Consider the following 18,840-nt stretch of genomic DNA (forward strand, 5'->3'; position numbering starts at 1 on the left):
GCGTCATTCTCGTTCCCAGCCCGCGAAAGCAGACTGATTTCCGGTTGTTGTCTCGCGCTTTTTCCGTGACATTGAAACTTTTGTTTTACAAAGACCAATCAGAATGTCTGCAAAAAATTGCTTCTCTTTATATTCCGTTCAGTATTATAATCCAAGTTTATAAATAGTCTTATCTCATTTTGATAATTGTGTGGGAAAACTGTAACATAGGACTAACTGAAAAGCTTTTAAAGCTTCAAAATCGTGCAACCCTCTTATTAATATCTGCTAGCTATGAGGATAGTCATGATAGCAACTTGAACGAATTGTTCCGGGCACTTGTATGGCAGAAACTCTCTCATTAACGATTTAAAAAAACTATCATGTACTTCTGGTTGAAGACCTTACATGCGATGACACCAGAATAATTATAAAGTTAAATTAACATCAAGATTTGTTTTTCGCGACAACCTGAGTGTTTACCGTTTAAGGGACACTGAAAACAAACAAACTAGCTCTTCCAAAACCTACTGATAGGTTTTTCATACAGTGGAGCTCATTTGTGGAACAACTTTCCCCTAAAATTACGGCAAGCGAATTCTTCAAACGACGCTGGCTATTTTAAAAGCTGTATTGTTGTCCCCTACCTCCCCCCCCCCCCCCCGACCCACCCCAGCCCCACCAGTCGATCGCTGGGCGAGTGTGTGTGTTAGGGGAAGAGAGGAGACGGGAAGGGAGAAGTGTTGAAAAAGGGGAAGCCGATAAAAAGCTAGACTGTTTTCGATTTTATTTTATTTCTTTATTAGACCTTGTAACCCTTATTTTATTCAAGGTTGACATTTCCATGAAGCTGTCAGAAAGTTGGTTCAATACTGAGATATTTTTAGTTTTCTGTTCAAACAACTCCTTTCGATCAGTTATATTTTGTCAGGTAGCACAATAGTCTGTTAACACTCTTCCGCGGTGACCCGTCTAACAGGCACGCGACCTACACAAAGAAAAACGTCATCCAATGGGAGTGTACTGCCTTAATGCCACCAAATTCTCACAGCTGACAAAACAGGAAAAATATAGCAATCTGTAAGGAGAATGAATATTTTTAACAACTGAAACAACTCAATTATGGGTTTTTAATAATAGTGACGCTTGTATTATTGACATTTGAAAAGTTTACTCTGAAATACGTATTAGTAGGCACATCTACATTAACAAAACAAAGGTTCAGTTGACTTTGTAGTCTATTCAAACAACAGAACACGTATAGTTTTGCATTAAAAAAACTACGGTAAGAACTAATCTGCGATAAGTGCTAGTTTTCTGGTAGAAATTTCTCCTAGATAAGGTAATGATCGAATTACCACTGTCACCGCACCTTGAACTAAATAACTCTAAGCTATATCAGTGTTGTTTGATAACTTATTTTCCAAATATTGCCAGCCGAGGAAAGAGCAACTTGTGAAATTTGAATTCAGTTTTCAAAGGTTTATTGACAAATACTGAATCATCTGATTTTCTGGCGGTGTTCGTGATTGAAATCACAGGGGAAATACACCACCAGCTTTTCTTCTCCACTGCGGGTCCCCAACCCAAGCATCCCTCGCTTGATTTTCAATCCTTTTCTCTTCTACCGCTCAATTCCTATTTCGAATATGATTTTGACAGGGATACGAGTCATTTATATTTGTCTATTTTCTTGGAGCAATTAAACGCCGCGAAATTCTGTGGAGAGGCGCGAGTCACCACTTTGCTTCAGGGCCGCGCTTGATACTCGAAATGCGAAATATCCCGGCTTCTAGTTTCTGGAAAAGGATAGAAGCTGGCCGTTGAATAGAGACGGCTCAAAGTAGGAGGTTTTTACTTTAGTTTTTCTCAATACGCTTTGAGTGTATGGAAGAGGCTGTATTGAATAGAAAACTTGTGCAAATAACTGAATAACGACGCGCGCACAATAACAAAACAAACTTCCGGGAAAAACTTGGACCGAGTTCATTGGATGCTGGCTGCAAGCAAGAAAATTCTCGCGTTTGTAAACAATGATTCAGTCAGCTTGGACAAAAACAAGGTCAAGACTATGGGCTAGTCAAAAGAGTGAACGATCCACAGAATTTACTTGTAAGGCAAAACGTTTGTATTACAAATCGTCAACATGCGCTTGTCTTTCCAAGCTTGTTTCATCGCAATCTCCCTTGTACTGACCGTGAATGGAGACAAATCCACCCCATCTTGTGCCAAACCTTACGACAAGATGATGGCCTGTAACCTGATCTGTAACATGATTCAGGACTCGGACGCCAATAATGCCATGAAAATGCTGCAAACAAAATTGGAAAGTCTGATTGCAGTGATCAAGAAACCTTCTCCTCCACAGCCGGGTAAATTACTTATTTTTTGGCACTGTTTTCCAGTTGTTTTTTAATTAACGCATTTCGATTCAATCCTGTTAAACATGCGCTTTTCAATTAACCAGAGGTTTATTTTTCTTTACAGCCGTCCCTGCATCTTCATGCAAGGAACAGTATGAAAAATACAAGTAAGTTGGTATACACCTTGTTAATGTTTCAACCTTGATACGAAATTGTCCCGGAATTTTCGCGCGGGTTTTGTCCAGATCTCGAATAAGTTGGCAGTACTTATAATATTACATGAAATTTGCGCGAAATTAACTTTTCGCAATACGTTTTAAATCACAAAAATCCCATGTTGCGAAAAACCAAACAAAAAAACAGTTTCTTATTTGTTAAAAAATACGCTTAACAAATTCACTATGTCGCAAACTGTCACCCTTTGAAACTCGCGAAATAGAATTTCATGTTATGCGGTACGTATTAGAGGTATTAGGCACCTACAAATAAACCTTTCTTTTGATGTATGTAAGGAAATCACAATGCACGTCCTCAATTCACGTGTTAAAAAAAAAAATCTGAAAGTAGGCACGCAATCCGTCCAGAAGGAAACTTCTTTTTTCGACGCAAACATTGCACAAGTTAATAGACTTAATAGACTCATTTTACCTGGGATGTGTGTATTGTACTTTCACGGCGTCTTGAATGTAGACATTATGGAAGGATTCTGAATTACTGCGTTCTTGTCTCTGATATTACAATTAGCAACAATAAAAAAATCTCAAGCCTTTTTTGGGGCAAAAAGTGTTGCTCTATAATGTGACATAACCACAAAGAATCAATTTTCCCTTTTACTGAACTTTCAGCCTCTTTCAATATATTTTATGGCACCGAACACACAGTACAACAATTCATTGTAAAGAACTATCTATTTGAGATGATAGCCTTTATTAAATTGAGTTTTGCTATTGATAAAGTTCTATTTCAAATTGCAACTGTTGTTTTCGAATGAACGAAAAAATGTTATTGGAGTTGGGTACACCTTTTTTGGTATTTCATTTCATTTATTTTTCTTTCTTTTTTTTTGGGGGGGGGGGGGCAGATGAAAAACGTTTTTCCCTTCTTTTTTTGGGAAGGGGCAACTGTGTTTTGGGAAGGGAGGTAGAGTTACTGTAAACTGATCTGATGAGCTATTTGCCAAGGGGGTGGGGGTGGGGGTGGTTGCCTCCCTCCATCTGCTTATTTTCTTTTTCATTATTATTTTTCTGCCACTTACATGCAAGTTTTGTCAGAAACATAGTCACATTAATCTACAAGTTCTGGTTACTGACTTCGACTTCTGTACATTTGTTACAATGCAACTTAGTAGAATTTAAATTTAGCACATGCAACAAAGTTCCTTTTAATCCAGAGTCTATACAAATTCTTTATGTTTCGCTTTGTATCTGACATATTGAATAGAAAGTAGATGGTGGTCACTGTTAGTTTAAAACCAAGAGACTTTCTTACCAGTAATTTTCAGAAAATTCCTGGGGGAAAATATGAAAAATAAAACAAAATAAACTAATAAATGATGAAAAAATTACAAAGCTGGACAATATGAGATAAAAGCACATTAAAAATGTTCTGAAGTTAATTTTAAATCTCAGCATGACTAGTCCAAATCTTATGCATTTCTTAGTCCTAATCTACAAAGTTCAATTCTCCCTACATGACTTCAACAATACATTTCGGTAATCTTAGCTGTGTGGATCAAAAAACATCCTGTAGTTGATTTTTTCCTTTATTCCCATTACCACTGTAAGGAAAAATTTCACTTTGACCACTTTTGGCATTTTAAGGGTTGTGTTAATTATATAACCAGCATCATTTTTTTTTCAACACAGGTCAACAAAAAGTCAAGTATTCACACTGAAGTTTGGTTCACAAAAGATTCCTGTTTACTGTCACATGGGAAACTTTGGATGTGGAGATGGAGGATGGACACTGGCCATGAAGATTGACGGCACAAAGGTATGTAGCTGACTTCTTTCGATAGCAAGCAAGAAACTCAATGCACTGAGCAATATTTTCTTTTGTATTTCAGAAAACCTTCCACTATGATTCTAAGTTCTGGAGCGACAGAAATGCCTATAACCTTGCAGGAGGCAAGACTGGGTTTGACACACAAGAGACCAAGTTACCGACCTACTGGAACACACCCTTCTCCAAGATTTGTCTTGGAATGAAAATCGGTCATCAGAACAAGTTCATTGTCATCAAAAAGCAGGCCAACTCTCTGTACTCACTGATCGCTGACGGAAAATACCGCGCCACCTCACTGGGTTATAAAACATGGAAGTCGCTGATTGGCTCCCAAGCCTCATTGCAGACTGGGTGTAGAAATGAAGGGTTCAATATGGTTGGTGGTTCAAAGTCTTATGCTAGAGCAAGAATCGGTATCCTTGGAAACGACCAGAGAGTTTGCAGAACTTGTGATTCCAAAATCGGTTTTGGAACAGGAGGCGCGACTGATGATTCCAACACATGTGGAAATAATGCCATAAAGGGCTATACTGCAGATAATGGCCCAAAAAACATCAAAGCCATGGGATACATCTTGGTTCAGTAAAAGTGGAACTAGATTGTTCCTTTCTGTAGAAAATGCCACTGATGTAATAAAAGAAACATCACATCTAACTTTTTGTTATTGTTACTGACAGACTGACTCCAGCTGACCCTGACCAAACCTTTACCAACCCTGACCCACCCGACTGACACACTGACCCCAACCAACCCTGACCAAACCTTTACCAACCCTGACCAACCCGACTGACAGACTGACCCCAACCGACCCTGACCAAACCTTTACCAACCCTGACCAACCCGACTGACAGACTGACCCCAACCGACCCTGACCAAACCTTTACCAACCCTGACCCACCCGACTGACAGACTGATCCCAACCAACCCTGACCAAACCTTAACCAACCCTGAGTGACAGACTGACCAACAGATCAAGGGACCAATGACCAACACTCTCTGACTGACAGTAATCTTAAATTTGCACACATTAAGCTTTTCTTCACCGTGTTACAAAAAATAAAAAAATGGTACAACTTTCTTTACCTTTGTTTTATTGTTTAGCATTAATTCTCAAAGAAGTAAGGAGTTGCCATAAGTCTGATGGCATTATTTGGACAAGTATGGCCTAGAATTTTTCAAGTTCTTCAGTTGCATTTTCATCTCAACATTGCCCAGTCGTAAACAATATTCTTTCCTTTTACATATATTCACCTATTTTTACCTTGGTGAACTATCAAGATTTCCCTCAATTGTAAGGTGATTTGGTATTTTAAGAAAAAATACACACATGTTCAGGGATTTGGCCAATTACATTTTCTTAAACACCAATATTTCATTAGAAACAGCCACCTTTCCTGTCCTAAAGCAACAAGTTTCAGAGTGCTGTTGGTCAAAAATACAAAACAGTACTTACAACTTTTCATTCTTTTTGTCCACTGTGTGCATTGAAGAGAAATACAATGTAAAGGGTTTAATATAAGACAAGAAAAAATTGGCTGGATCACAGTTAACAATACAAAATTGGTGAAAAGGGATAAAGAAAAACAGGATGATTTTAAACCAAATTTCATTGAAGTGGGAAGATCAAGTAACAAGTTGTAAATCTAAGAATTAACCAAGTCAGTGATCTGGAAGTAAAAAGTACTTTTACTCAATGATGCAGTCTTGTAGCAGGCAAAACAAGTCCACATGACATTTTCAGAAACATTTCTGATTGGCCTATGAAAAACTTTACATACACCTGGGAGCATTTTTAAAAAACTATAGCTAGTTGTGGGTGATTTCTAACTATTGAAATAAAATACTATTTATCCCACCCTCGCAACCCTGATTCGTTCCTTTCCAGCAATGAACAAATGAATGGTCAGGATAGCAATTCCAAGTCCTGTCATTACAGAGTCAAGGTGTTCTTTGGTAATTGATTGACAAGTTGCAGTTTTGATATCCTTGGCCGATGTACAATTTCCTGAAAGAAGCAAACATAGAATGGGTTTACCAAATTTATTAGTTCCATATGTTTTTGGAAAATTCAAACAAAATGACAAAGACAACATACTAAAGAAATTCAAGTTTGGTTGATTGTCAGTGTTGCTCAAAGGTACATGTGCCTTCTAATTCTCAATGATTTAAAATAATCATTCAAAACGTTCTCACTCTCATTCTTACCTCAGAGTTCATTTTCTTTTCCAAAAATTTGAGATCAACCAGTGGAATAACAGATGGCCTGTGTACACAGCAAAAAACAGTTACATGACTGTATAATCTACAGTACAAATAATTATTGCAGAACAGTTTTGATGAGTTGCAAGAACCAGCTCATCAAATCAGATCTTAAAATGTGGAATCAGGAGAGCTCTGTTTTTTTGTCAATGCCAAAAATGCACCCCTCCCCTAATGTTCCTGGATTGGAGACACATACTGGTATATACTACGATCCTCCCTTGGAAAAGCCCGCATGAGTCTAGCTGGCAGGCACAGTAAATGAGAGGGAAGTGGGAAGCACGATCTGGGATGTGGAGCAGTCCACCACAGCCCCCAAAAGCACCACTGAAAGTATGCATGAAGAAACAGTCACTCCACCCACCTGCCATGAGCACATTGAAAAGGTAACTGACACTTGGACAGAGACCTGATTAGCTCCTGACACTCACTTAAACCAAGGGGCTCTCCAAACTTTACAGCGCCTAAACAACAAAAAATGGCACCAAAGGTTTCAAAAAGGCTGGAATTAAGCAAAAGAAAAGACCATTCTAACAAGTTGGTTTAAGTGGTTTTCCTACCGTGGCATGCCTGGGAGCTGATCACTTGAGAGATCACCTTGGGAATCAATGCTGGCACCCCACAAGTGCTTGATATGTGCTGTTAGGAAAATTAAGTTTATTGTTAACATGTTTTCAACCATGAAATTCCATTTGATAGAAACACCTGAAGGATTCAAGGAGAACTTCCCACTGTCTAAACTACTATTAATCAAGTGTATAGCATCACCCCTTTGTCACTTGGGCAAAATGGCCCTCATTACCAGTTGGGGCTTGTATTAATAACTTATTTAGGTGGCATGATGAGGCTCTGTGTTTTTGCTTAACCCCCAATCCCCCCATTCCTGATGGTATGTCTTTACAGGTTACTTCTCAGCATTACTATCGAATTGCGGTCAGATCACTCCATGGTCAGAGCGCTCAATCACTAAAGTCAGATGGCTCCCAATTGAAGTCAGATCACTCCATGTTAAGAAAAGAGTTAAGTTAACAGTGGTACTAAAGTTTACTACATGGAGCCATCGAAAGTTAGGAGCGAAACTCAAACAATCTGTTGTAAGGAATACTTTACACTATAAAGTTAAATCATGGAGCGATCGAAAGCTACCAGCAAAATTGAGTACTCAATCATCTTGATCGATCTGTAGATCTTCTTATTGAGTGATCTGACTTTGGTTGGGAGCAATCTGACTGAGAGCGATCTGACCACAGAGCAATCTGAGTGGCGACCTTACTGTCAGGCAGACTGTTCTATCCAGAGGCTGTGACTAAAAGTGGGACGGGGACTTGGGGACTGGGACGCGGGACGCGTGTTTGGGACGTGGGACGCGTGGGCTGGGACTTGGGGACATTGGACGTGGAGACGTGGGGACTCGGGACGCGGGGACGCGGGGACTCGGGGACGTGGGGACGCGCAAACGAAAGACTAATTTTTCTGTGTTTAATGTAAAAAATACAATTTCCGGTCTTATTTTTTTAATAGCTTCATTGGGAAACATGCAAACAAGACATTAAACATTGAAATATATAACATAGACAACGGTTGTCCTGAAGCATGCCTGAGCGTCGAAATAAGCGAGGATTAAGTACAGATAGTGAAGAATTAGAGCAACGAAAAGCATGTATGTACTTGCCGGGAAAGACCTCCATTGCTGCCCACGAGGTTTAAGATGAATTCGCGTTGGAAATATTCTGTAACTAGATCTCTCACATAGATATCCAGAGCCGGCTGAACAAAGCCAGAAACACCTTCAGGATGCTGAGCAATGTGTGGCGGTCGTCACAGTTCGGTACACATACCAAGCTCAAGATCTATCAAAGCTGTGTCCTGTCTACCCTTTTGTATGGGTCAGAATGTTGGCGAATGTTAGAAAGTGATCTTGAGAAGCTGTCAACCTTCCATACCAAAAGTCTGCGAAAAATACTTCGCATCTTCTGGCCTCAAACAATTTCCAACAAGGATCTACTTTTGCGGTGCAAACAGGAGGACATGGGTACTATTATTATGCAACGGCGCTGGAGGTGGATTGGCCATGTCATCCGAAAGGAAAACGAATCCATCACAAAGACAGCACTATACTGGACACCCGAAGGAAAGCGCAAGCCTGGCAGGCCCAAGAATACATGGCGACGTACAGTAGAGACAGAATTGAGGGGCTTAAACCAAAGCTGGAACACCATCCAACAGCTGGCCAAAGACAGACAGCAGTGGAGGACCTTTGTTGCTGCCCTACGTGCCAGTGGGCACAATGGGCAGTGAGTGAGTGAGTGAGTGAGATCTCTCACGGTAAAAGAGGTAAGCAAACAACGTCGGACCTTCCGTTCGTGCTTTTTCCTTTGAGAAATGTTTCTGTCCCAATCTATTTACATTATGTTGCATATTTCAATGTTCAATGTCTTGTTTGTATGTTTCCCAATAAAGCTATTAAAAAAATAAGACCGAAAATTGTATTTTTTACATTAAACGCAGAAAACTTAGTCTTTTCGTTTGCGCGTCCCCACGTCCCCGAGTCCTCACGTCCCCGAGTCCCCACGTCCCCGAGTCCCAGCCCACGCGTCCCACGTCCCAAACACGCGTCCCGTGTCCCAGTCCCCAAGTCCCCGTCCCACTTTTAGTCACAGCCCTATCCAGAGTCCAGTGCACTAACCATTAGGCCACTGCACCTCCCTCATACATGTAATATCATTACTAATTTACCAAACATCACTACAATCTATTCTCAGATTAGTAAACACTCACTTCAAGATGCTCTCTGATCAGCGCCTAATCAGGAAATAAAAACATGTAGTAGTTGTGCCAGTACTAACACACAAGAAGTAGGAGTATTGTACTACAACTGTATGGGATCCTATATGCATCTCATCACAGCTTAACTACCAACCCAAATTTCTGTCAGGTTACCCTAGCCTGCTAACAATTACCATAATTGCCAGTACCCATTAATACTTCAAGGTGGAGAAAATAAACAAATGAAAGAAGTTGGGCAAAATATTGTGATTTTCCAGTAGCAAGTATTTACTCGAATAAGCGCCGCTCTCATATAAGTGCAGCATAAGGGAAATTAATAAGCACCGCCCCCGAATAAGCGCCGCAGTCCCGATGTGGCGCTTATTTGAGGAATTCCATTTAACTAAAAACAGCACTACAAAGCAACTCTAAAACAGACTTGGACATTTCTTTCCATCAAAAGCGATGCTTTGCAGTTCAAAGTGATTGTTTTGCTGCTCGCCCATAGTTTTCTATCCAAAAATTCTTATATATATGTTGTGAAGGCCACGAACTTTCCCAGGACAGCTAACCCACTTTTCTCTTCAGCAAGACACAAATACTGACAATCAAAAGACAATATTTTCAATCACTGTAAAAGATCAGATTCTTTGTGGCGTGAAAATTTTAAATAAGCACCGCCCTCAAATAAGTGCCACCCTGCGGGGCTTATCCAGGGATGTAGCTAAGAAAACAGTAAGCCAGCTCATCAACAAGCCCAGCTGGCTTTTCTGGCTTTAGTTGCTCTAAAAGTTTACCCAAGCCTTTGTTTTCATGTGAAATTTCAGCCGGATTTAAGTTCTTTTTCAGCCAGTTAAATTAGCCGGCAGCTGGCCCTTAGCGACATCGCTGCTTATCCCAGTAAATACAGTAGTTTATCAGTGAGATACTGACAAATTACAGTTATTTCTAGATGAGTTAATGGGCTCTCCGCCAATAAAAAGGAAGGAAAAGTGCATCAAATGGTGTGATTTATGAACTAGTACCTTAATGTTACTGACAGCCACTGAAGGTCTTCCACGCTTAACTTCTGACACCTCACGATCCACAAATACTGATGGCACCCCATGTATACGGATCATTGTCTCCTGCGAGACATGTGAAGATTCGCTGATCACAAAACGTATTCCGATTCGCTCAATTTCAGTTTGGAATGTTTTTAAAAGTCGAACTTCCTCTGGAAACAAGGACAACCTTAAAGGTGGAGAGACTAAGGAAGACTTGATGAAAGGTCTGTCTTTTGTCTGACACACATCACTATCTTCAAAAAGTTCTGTGAACCAAAGATAATTATGAGAACAAAGCATATGGATATACATAATTAAACTTGAATGTTTGAAAAAAATGACCTCTGCACATGAATCTTTCTATATGCACTTACCCAAAGTACAAGTTAAAATTATTTTGAATTACCAGTATCTTTTTTTACATGTCCATGTACCTGATTGAAGATGCTCTAATCGAACTCGCTCATGGGCAGCATGTTGATCTACCAAAACAAGTAAGCCATCATCCTCTCCTAAAAAGGACAAAAACCAAAAGACATGAAAGTCAGCAAAAAAATGCATTATTCGGGTCCAGATTCTCCTTCCAGTAGGTACTTTTCACAAAATCCATAGTTTATGTGATGGCAGAACTATTGTACAAAGCATTAAGTTTACAATGCAAATTATAAAAGATTGGCCACGCTTACATGTAAGAATTAAAATGTACTGAGTGTATTGTTGAGAAATAAAAGCCTGCAGGAATTTAAAAGAACATGAGTAAAGTAGACAGAGTTCAAACAGGAGGCCTAGCCAAGTGCTTCTTACACTTTTCAAGTGATCTTAAAACTTCCCAAGTGTTTATATAACTCAACAATGCATGAGGAGCAAGTTGAGTATTTCTCTTATAAAATGTTCAAAAGAAAAAATCATGACAAAAGGTCCATGGCTAAACATGTGTTACTTGTTACAACCTGATGTGAGAAATACAGGGTAGGCTATAAGCTTTATGGAGCCATTGTGAACTCAAACTGACCAATCATAGTGCCAGTAATTTCTTGAACATTTATGGGTTTTAAAAGTAACAGTCTCACCTTCTTGTGAAACTACCCCCACAATAAACTTATCATCCAGCTGTCGCAGTACTCGCATGCCTGTCAGCATGTCTGTTGTGAAGCAATATGGGTGAACCACATTATGAACTGAGATCCGTGTCCTATCCCCAGCCGGTTTGTTGATCATTAGTATGTCCTGGAAAAAAAAAAATAATAACTTAAACTACAGTACCGATCAGAAAAATTTTGACGTTCAAGAATAATCTATAACGGCAGGAGAATAGTCTTCCAAACAAAGAACAAAATAAGTGGGTAAATTGAGTGATTTATAAACGGTTAAGTCAAATTAGCACTTGTCCTAAATCAGTTACCAACTGAAGGGTAATCAAATGTCATTTGAAAAATTAGTATCAGGGACATTCTTTTTCACAAAAAGAAAATTTTGGAAAAAAAAAAAAAAAAAAAAAAATTAAATTTTTAAAAAAAAAAAAAAAAAAAAAAAAAAAAAAAAAAAGGAAGGAATTTATGAACCCCAGTAGATCTACCCATTCCAGTTAACATGTTGATAATCTCACCTTTTCTGGTGCAGTAAACACAGGATTCTGCCAACTGTCCAGCAGTTGAGCCACAGTTTTTCCTCCACTGTTTAACAGATCTTGTTCGTACGCTTGCAGCGTGTCCGCATCTCTCCACTTGCAGAGCTTTTCCTCTGATTCTTTCTGTTCCAGGTGTTCCTTGTACAGATCAGCCAGCTGAGACGTAGCCATGCCTGAAATGATAAATAGAAGTTAGGTTGATTTATTTGAATAGCAATAGAAGTTTGGAAGGAGCAACATGTCAGTTAAAAATAGTCTGGATAAGTTACATGTTTAGAAAGAATTATTTCCATTAACACAAATCCTTCATCACGTTGCACACAGTGTGAAACTGTAAATTAATGAAGTTTGTCTCCAGGTCACAGGGGCTTATCCAGCCAGTAAGTTACTGTAAGTCTGGTCTCAATAGATAGTTAGTACAAAGTGACTAGGACCACTGCTACTCCCCCTGGATAGGATGCTAGTCCAATACTGCTAGCCTCCGCCTCCACCCCCCCCCCCCCCCGCAGCATTCTGTCAGGGTGCCCCAACAATTTGAAAATATATGTTTATACTGGAGAGGAACATGAGAGATGTTATTTTTTGTCCCCGAGCAAACACGATCAGCTTTGAAACTGAACCTCTTGATCTGATGCAGTCCAGTGAATAATAAAAATATTAGATCACAGTGCTTCCCACTGAAAGCAGAAAAGCATTTTTGTTAATTTTTAGATCCTCCAATGAAATACTTCAGTCAATACCTTCAGGGCATAAAATGCCATTCACTGTCATGGTTAACAGATGATCTCTGTCTTCGATCCCCTCGTGGAAGCCATGGAGTGCAGGAAAATGACAAGTGTGAGGCACATGGGTGCGGCAAGTGCTGAGAACAGTCTGTCTCTTTCCCATTAGCTTCACTTACAATCAGATCCTCGGAGCAGTCATCATCTTTAGCATTAAATTTGCAAGGACCTTCAAAGGAAGAGTGTCCAGTTCGGGTGTTAATAAAGAGTTTCCTTCCAAGTGACACATCAAATGTACAATACCAGTCATTGTCTAAAAAGGACTTTCTCTCATGGATTCATTCTTGTCAACTGAATTTAATTTAGGCTCGTGATTCTGCTGTCACTAAGCACTGACTTTCGTCCTGTTCCATAACAATTTCTTTCTTTTCTGTGCTCTCTTTCTGAGGACAATCCAAATACTCTGTACACTTGTTCGCAATTCTTTCTTTCTCAGTAACATTCACATTTGAAACAACAGAGTTTAAACTGCCATATTCTTCACACTGCTGACTCTCACTTTCAATTCTTGATGAACAAATCTGGTCTATAGAATCACTCAAAACTGCTTGCATAAGATCAAAAGAATGACCTGTGTCACAGGTCCCCTCAATTGGCACAGTCTCGCCAGAACTGGAATCACGGCAGATAACATCACTATCATATATGGCAGTATCAGACAAGTTGTTTGTTCTCATTGGAGCAATAATACAGTCACCAGAACTTACAGATGACTTTGTACTACAATTATTTTCAGTAGACTTTTGTACAATGCAGCTACAGTTTGAATTACAGTTGCTGCCTTCACTATCCTTTACATCAGAGAATCGTCCTGCATTTTTACAAGAATCTCACTCTACTTTGACAGCTTCCCTGTAATGAGATGAGCTTCCTATTCTTTGATGGCAGTACCAACTCAGACACTGATGCAACCTTGTTACTCTGAGGTCTCTTTCTTGTACACTGCCCTTTCAGTGTAATGGGGCATGGAGAAGTGAATGCTAGCACTGCCACAGATCTTTCTTTGTTAATTTTTGTGCTAAAAGTGCCAGTTTGTCTTGGCAATGCAGTGGAGGACTCTGGATTGTGTTTACTGTTTGACAAAGGTACATATCTTTCATGCTTTGATGTGTTAGCAGAACCAGATTCACTGCTTTTTACTGGCTGACATTCAACCTTGTCAACAGAGGCTGGTTTGCTGCATGCAGTTCTAGGGAGTGAATTAGAAGCACACACACTGCCAGTATTGTTCTTGTTTGAGAGTTCATTGAAATGAGTCACTGGCACATTGCTGTGTCCAATACTGCTCACCCCAGTATGACTGGTAGAAGCTTTTTCCAAGTCACTGAGAGCACAATGGCTGTGGGTTGACAAAGTGGATACAAGGTCAGCAGTTGTGTAAGTAGTATTTACTTCACTTTGGGTCTCTTTGACAGCATTTGATTCACCAACTGTAGTTCTGCCCTCTGTGTGATTTGAATGGCATGTTGTTTTGTCACTGAAAGCAACTTGTTTTGTTTTTCCATTCAAGTGCTTTCCATCTTTGTTGATGCTGGAAGAGTGATGCTTGTCTACATTTACTGTGTTTGAGATTGCCGCTTTTGAAAGGGATTTGAGAATCTGAAGCTATGAGGTCTTCAGATATTTCTAAACAATTTCCAGTTGTGTCACTATCTAATAAATCTGAATGCCCTTTTGAAGGGTAATCAGAAGTTTTGCCCTGGCTTACACATTCTCTTGTTTCAGCCTTTTTCAACCGATAAACTGTGGAAGAATGTAAACTTTTCTTAACATTATTGGTCTCAATCTCCTTTTTGTACTCAAAAGCCTCAAGATTTGTGTAACATGAATTCCCCATGTGACTGTAGTCATCATTAGCCTCTGATTCTGTTGAGTTTCCTGAATCTTCAAGGTTTGAAAACAGGTTGTGTTTAGTAAGAAATTCCTCAATGCATCTTTCAACACAATAAAGGACTTTCTCCCAATCCTGAAATTCAATCAAAGTCTTTGCCGGCTCAAGACAAATGTCATATTCAGTGACAAGACAGTCTATGTTCAGAACAAAAATACCATGTTTGTCAACAATCTTTCCTTGTTGAGGACTTGTTATCTTACTCTGATAGCCTTCTGATCTGGTACTGTCTTGTACTTCGACCACCGGCAACTTTCGCAAAAGTTCTGATTTCCCAAGAATGTGGTTAACAAGTTTGTGAATTCTCGTCTTCAACAGAAGACGGCCGTTGACGAACAGAAATTGCAAACTCTTACTGTGGTGAGTGTCAGTTGAAATGAAACCAGATAATTTGAAATCCTTGTGCTCAAATTTGACTGGCTGTAGATTTTTTGATCTTTGGTTACCAAAAAGCTGAGAGAAAGTGGAGATAACAGACTTACAGACATGAGTCTGGAGGCATTTTGTACCTGTGGAATCATTTATCAATAAGAATGCTGTCTTAGGGTGAATGAGAGCAATAGATGCCATTCTGTGTCGAACACGCTCAAAGTCAAGAGTTTCCGTGAGAGCTTTCCGCCTTACTGGAAGGTTTGCAAAAATACCATGAACTGTAACACTTGTTCCAGCGTTAGCTCTTGGAAATCTAGACTCTGTGAGTTCTAGAACTTGCGAATTTCTAAAGAGTTTGCAATAAGTTTGATAAGAGGAGCGGTGACGAGTGACTATTTCTAGCACATCACACGTCTCGCGTATGCTTGCAAGCGCTTCTCCTCTGAATCCGTAAAAACTCAGCTGTTCCAGATCTTCAAGAACGTGGCATTTACTGCTCGAGTACCGCTCTCCAACAGACTTCAGATCGCCAAGTGCGATTCCATTACCATTATCGGACACTTGAATCTTGAAATTCGGGATGTCTATTCGAACTGTAATGCAGGAAGCTCCAGCATCTAGGCTGTTCAAAACAAGTTCTTCAACGCATTGCGTCAAATTTGTGATGGCGACTCCTGATCTCAAATAAGATCGAACTTCTTCCTGCAAAGGACGGATCATTCTTCATACAACTCAGCAGTTTTCACGTGTCCAACTTAAGTTATTCAGCTAGGCTTAATCGCCAAATGTAGCTCTTTTCTTAATGTAAACAAAAACATTTCAAGTGAAAACATGATTCGTGGGACGCGCCATATTGAAATTCTTCGCGCGATATCCCACAGACCTTTGCGGTTTGTTAAAAGTACACTTTTCATGACTTATTACATGACGTAAAAGAGGTCGCCATTTTGGGTTCCCGACACTTTCCAAGCAGAAGTAAGTTTTTTCCCTGCAGTTTTATTTTAAATACTGTGAGAATCTTGACTTATAGCAATGTTTTGCTAATATTTTATGTATATTTTCGATTTCAGTGGTCAAATCGAAATCAAAGTAAGTAACCACTAATCTTTATTTTTGAGTAACACACTAGATCATGTTCAAGGCTGATAGTGCGTTTGCTGCAGTGAGTTTTTAAGAGTGTAAGTCCGCACTCCGCGGACGAATATTTCTGGCACCCCGATTACCCCTTTATTACTTTTCTTTTTCAAATTGCTCAGTACAACGTAGGCGATGGGGTGTTAAAGTGAACTGGGAACAAGTTCTTGAGCAGGGGGATCCAGGATTTTTTTTAGAAGGGGATGCACATCCAGGATTTTTCTTAGGAGGGGGTGCACCACTAAAGAAATGGCATAACTGACTGGTGACGTAAGCAAATTTTAAAAGCGAATACTCAGGGAGGGGTGCGCACCCCCTGCATCCTTCCCTAAGATGCGTCCCTGTTGAGGCAATTAACAATTTAGTTTTAAATCTCTGACCAAAATCCCAGTTACAAGCCAGATTTGAACCGATATGTGAAATACTCAATTGAACTGATCTGTGAATGATCTGACAAGTTGTGAAGGAGTTTTAGCAAGGTCAGGTGTGGGGGGGGGGGGGGATTGGGCTGGTGGTAAGGAGTTATCCTAGGAAGGAGCCTATAACCAAATCGATTGAAGTCCGAGTAAAATGACATCTCAATTCTTACACTCGATGCTTTCAGTTGGAAAAAAATGAAACAATTTTCTTTTCACACAAATCCTAGAAGCTTGAAGCTTTTAGGAATTTGAAGGTTATCATCATCATTGATATTTCTTCACCAGCAAAAGTGTCAAATTTACAAAAATTTGGTACTAATGACATCAGAAGCACATGTGATGATATGCTTTTGATGACATATATAGCTATACAAAATCAGATCTGTGTCCCTGGTTGATTTTACTTGTACACCAAACTTCAGTACCAGAAAACAACCAATCAAGAGGGGGTGAATAGGGGTATGCAAATCCGCCGATCCGTGGTTTTTTTTTTTTTGGCTAAATCTGTCAATCCATCACTATTTTCGTTCAAATCCGAATCCACATTACTTGAAAACTTTGTATGGTATACTTTCACTCTAATGGAGAGTAAATGTTGTTTTCATGCCAGATTTTTCAAGAAGTTCCTTTTCATTGCTTGTTTTTGCGACAATTCCGCCAACATACCGCCAAAGACCCACCAAAGTGATCTGAACGTCGTTTAGTATCCACGATCCGAACTTCCTGAAATGAAAAGTCCAAAAATCCACTCCAAAATTCTCAGCTAATCCACAATCCGCTGTATTGGTTCGAAATCCATATGCGAATCCGCTCAATATTTTGCAAAAATCCACAATCCGTACGCTTTTTAAGGCTAAATCCGTCGATCCGCAAACCATATTCAACCCCCTCAATCAAAGACACTACAGAGATTTCCATAGAGCTATATCATTAGAGGTCCCCTCTCCCCAGGGGAGAAATGAGCATGCAAAGATTTTTATTTTTACTCAGGTTATCCAGAATGGGCATTGCAGATCTATTTGTTTTACCTCTGAAACTTTAATTTTTATTTTTTCTATTTTGACTCCCTTTTATCTCTGTAGACGCATCATTGTACGGCTTGTTAGCATGGCTGGAACAGGTTATTATTATATGATGACAAGAAATAGACTCAAACCCAAGCTGGAGTTTATGAAACATGATCCTATTGGTAAGCAGAAACTGCATGTATGCAATTGCTTTTTCCCTTTTGTTTTTATAATAAAGAGTTAATGTGTCATTAGACTTGCAGACGAGCAGTCCCTAATTTGTTGAAAAGTCTGTCGAGTTTGAAGCGAAAGTTTTTTTAAAATTTTTAAATTTAAAAAAAAAACGTGGGGTAGGTGGCAGGGCAAGGCAAGAAGAGTATCCAACTTAAGTTATCCCTTCTGCTTGCAGGCTCACTTCACTTGCCGACTCGCGACTCGTGGGATCGCGCCCTTTGGCGCTCAAAGAGTTCAATATTCAAGTTGCCCCAAATAGGGAGCCTGCTTGCAGGGTAGTCATGGGTTAAACTCCTGTTTGGGACTTAGAAGTTTTCTTTGTCCCACTGCTTAGAGGGATGAAAACACCAATGTCTGAAATGTCACCATTCTTGACTAATGAAACAGACAAACAGACAGATATTCTGTTCTCCATTTTTAACTGTCTCATTTATTTAAGTTTCGTTTTTTGTTCCCTAGTGAACAAGCATGTTTTATTTGTGGAACAAAAGGTCAAGAAGGGCAAGTAATAATCATTGGGATCATGAACATTGGCAGCAGAGACAAAATAACTAATTAAGCAAAGCTCAAGTCAAAGAACAATGCTCTGAACTTTAGAAGCATGCTTCAAGCAACAGAAAAGAATGTATTATCTCTGGAGTGTCCAAGGATCCTCGTGTTGCTACAAGATTGTTTTGTGAAACAGATATATACAAGACATTTTCCTTCTCTCTTGTCATCTCTTCTCCTCTCTTCCCTTTTTTTATCCTTGCAGTGAAAAAATACTGAAGTGGGAGGCCTGTGTGCTTGTGAATATACAACAGAATAATTCAGACTATTTTCAGTACACATAAGGTCTTGTTAACTTGGGTCATAGATATGCAGTATTTTATCAATAAATTCCATAAAGATTTCTTTTGTTATAGATGCAATCCGAGAGTTTTCTAATCCCAACCATTTCACCCCCAAAGTCATGCT

At 39.5% G+C, this 18,840-nt stretch overlaps 3 protein-coding genes across 3 annotated transcripts in view; 2 read left to right on the forward strand and 1 right to left on the reverse strand.

Annotated features, from left to right (window-relative positions):
• The window catches only part of LOC144636392 (putative skeletal organic matrix protein 5), a 73,711-nt gene extending 68,713 nt beyond the window's left edge, over positions 1-4,998 (forward strand). Inside the window, exons 1-4 of the mRNA XM_078495597.1 lie at positions 444-2,351; positions 2,467-2,509; positions 4,208-4,334; positions 4,408-4,998. Of these exons, the coding sequence (XP_078351723.1) occupies positions 2,126-2,351; positions 2,467-2,509; positions 4,208-4,334; positions 4,408-4,932 (921 nt within the window). The 5' untranslated portion in view covers positions 444-2,125 and the 3' untranslated portion in view covers positions 4,933-4,998. Of the gene's footprint in view, positions 2,352-2,466; positions 2,510-4,207; positions 4,335-4,407 lie in introns of the transcript that reaches the window.
• A 962-nt stretch (positions 4,999-5,960) lies between these two features.
• On the reverse strand, positions 5,961-15,961 carry LOC144637045 (DNA mismatch repair protein Mlh3-like). Its single transcript, XM_078496214.1, is given in 14 exon segments — positions 5,961-6,114; positions 6,281-6,351; positions 6,552-6,609; positions 6,970-7,069; positions 7,166-7,244; positions 9,384-9,407; positions 10,397-10,683; positions 10,852-10,929; positions 11,488-11,644; positions 12,024-12,222; positions 12,824-13,106; positions 13,164-13,566; positions 13,661-14,344; positions 14,346-15,961. Coding segments are annotated over 14 exon segments (3,897 nt in total). The 5' UTR covers positions 15,810-15,961; the 3' UTR covers positions 5,961-6,104.
• A 45-nt stretch (positions 15,962-16,006) lies between these two features.
• On the forward strand, positions 16,007-18,776 carry LOC144636593 (large ribosomal subunit protein bL33m-like). Its single transcript, XM_078495808.1, has 4 exons — positions 16,007-16,064; positions 16,160-16,178; positions 17,725-17,831; positions 18,343-18,776. Coding segments are annotated over exons 1-4 (177 nt in total). The 5' UTR covers positions 16,007-16,063; the 3' UTR covers positions 18,393-18,776.
• Positions 18,777-18,840: the final 64 nt, after the last annotated feature.

The sequence above is a fragment of the Oculina patagonica genome, chromosome 13, assembly GCF_052425735.1.
Source record: "Oculina patagonica isolate OP01 chromosome 13, crgOcupat, whole genome shotgun sequence".
Taxonomy (NCBI): Eukaryota; Metazoa; Cnidaria; class Anthozoa; order Scleractinia; family Oculinidae; genus Oculina; species Oculina patagonica.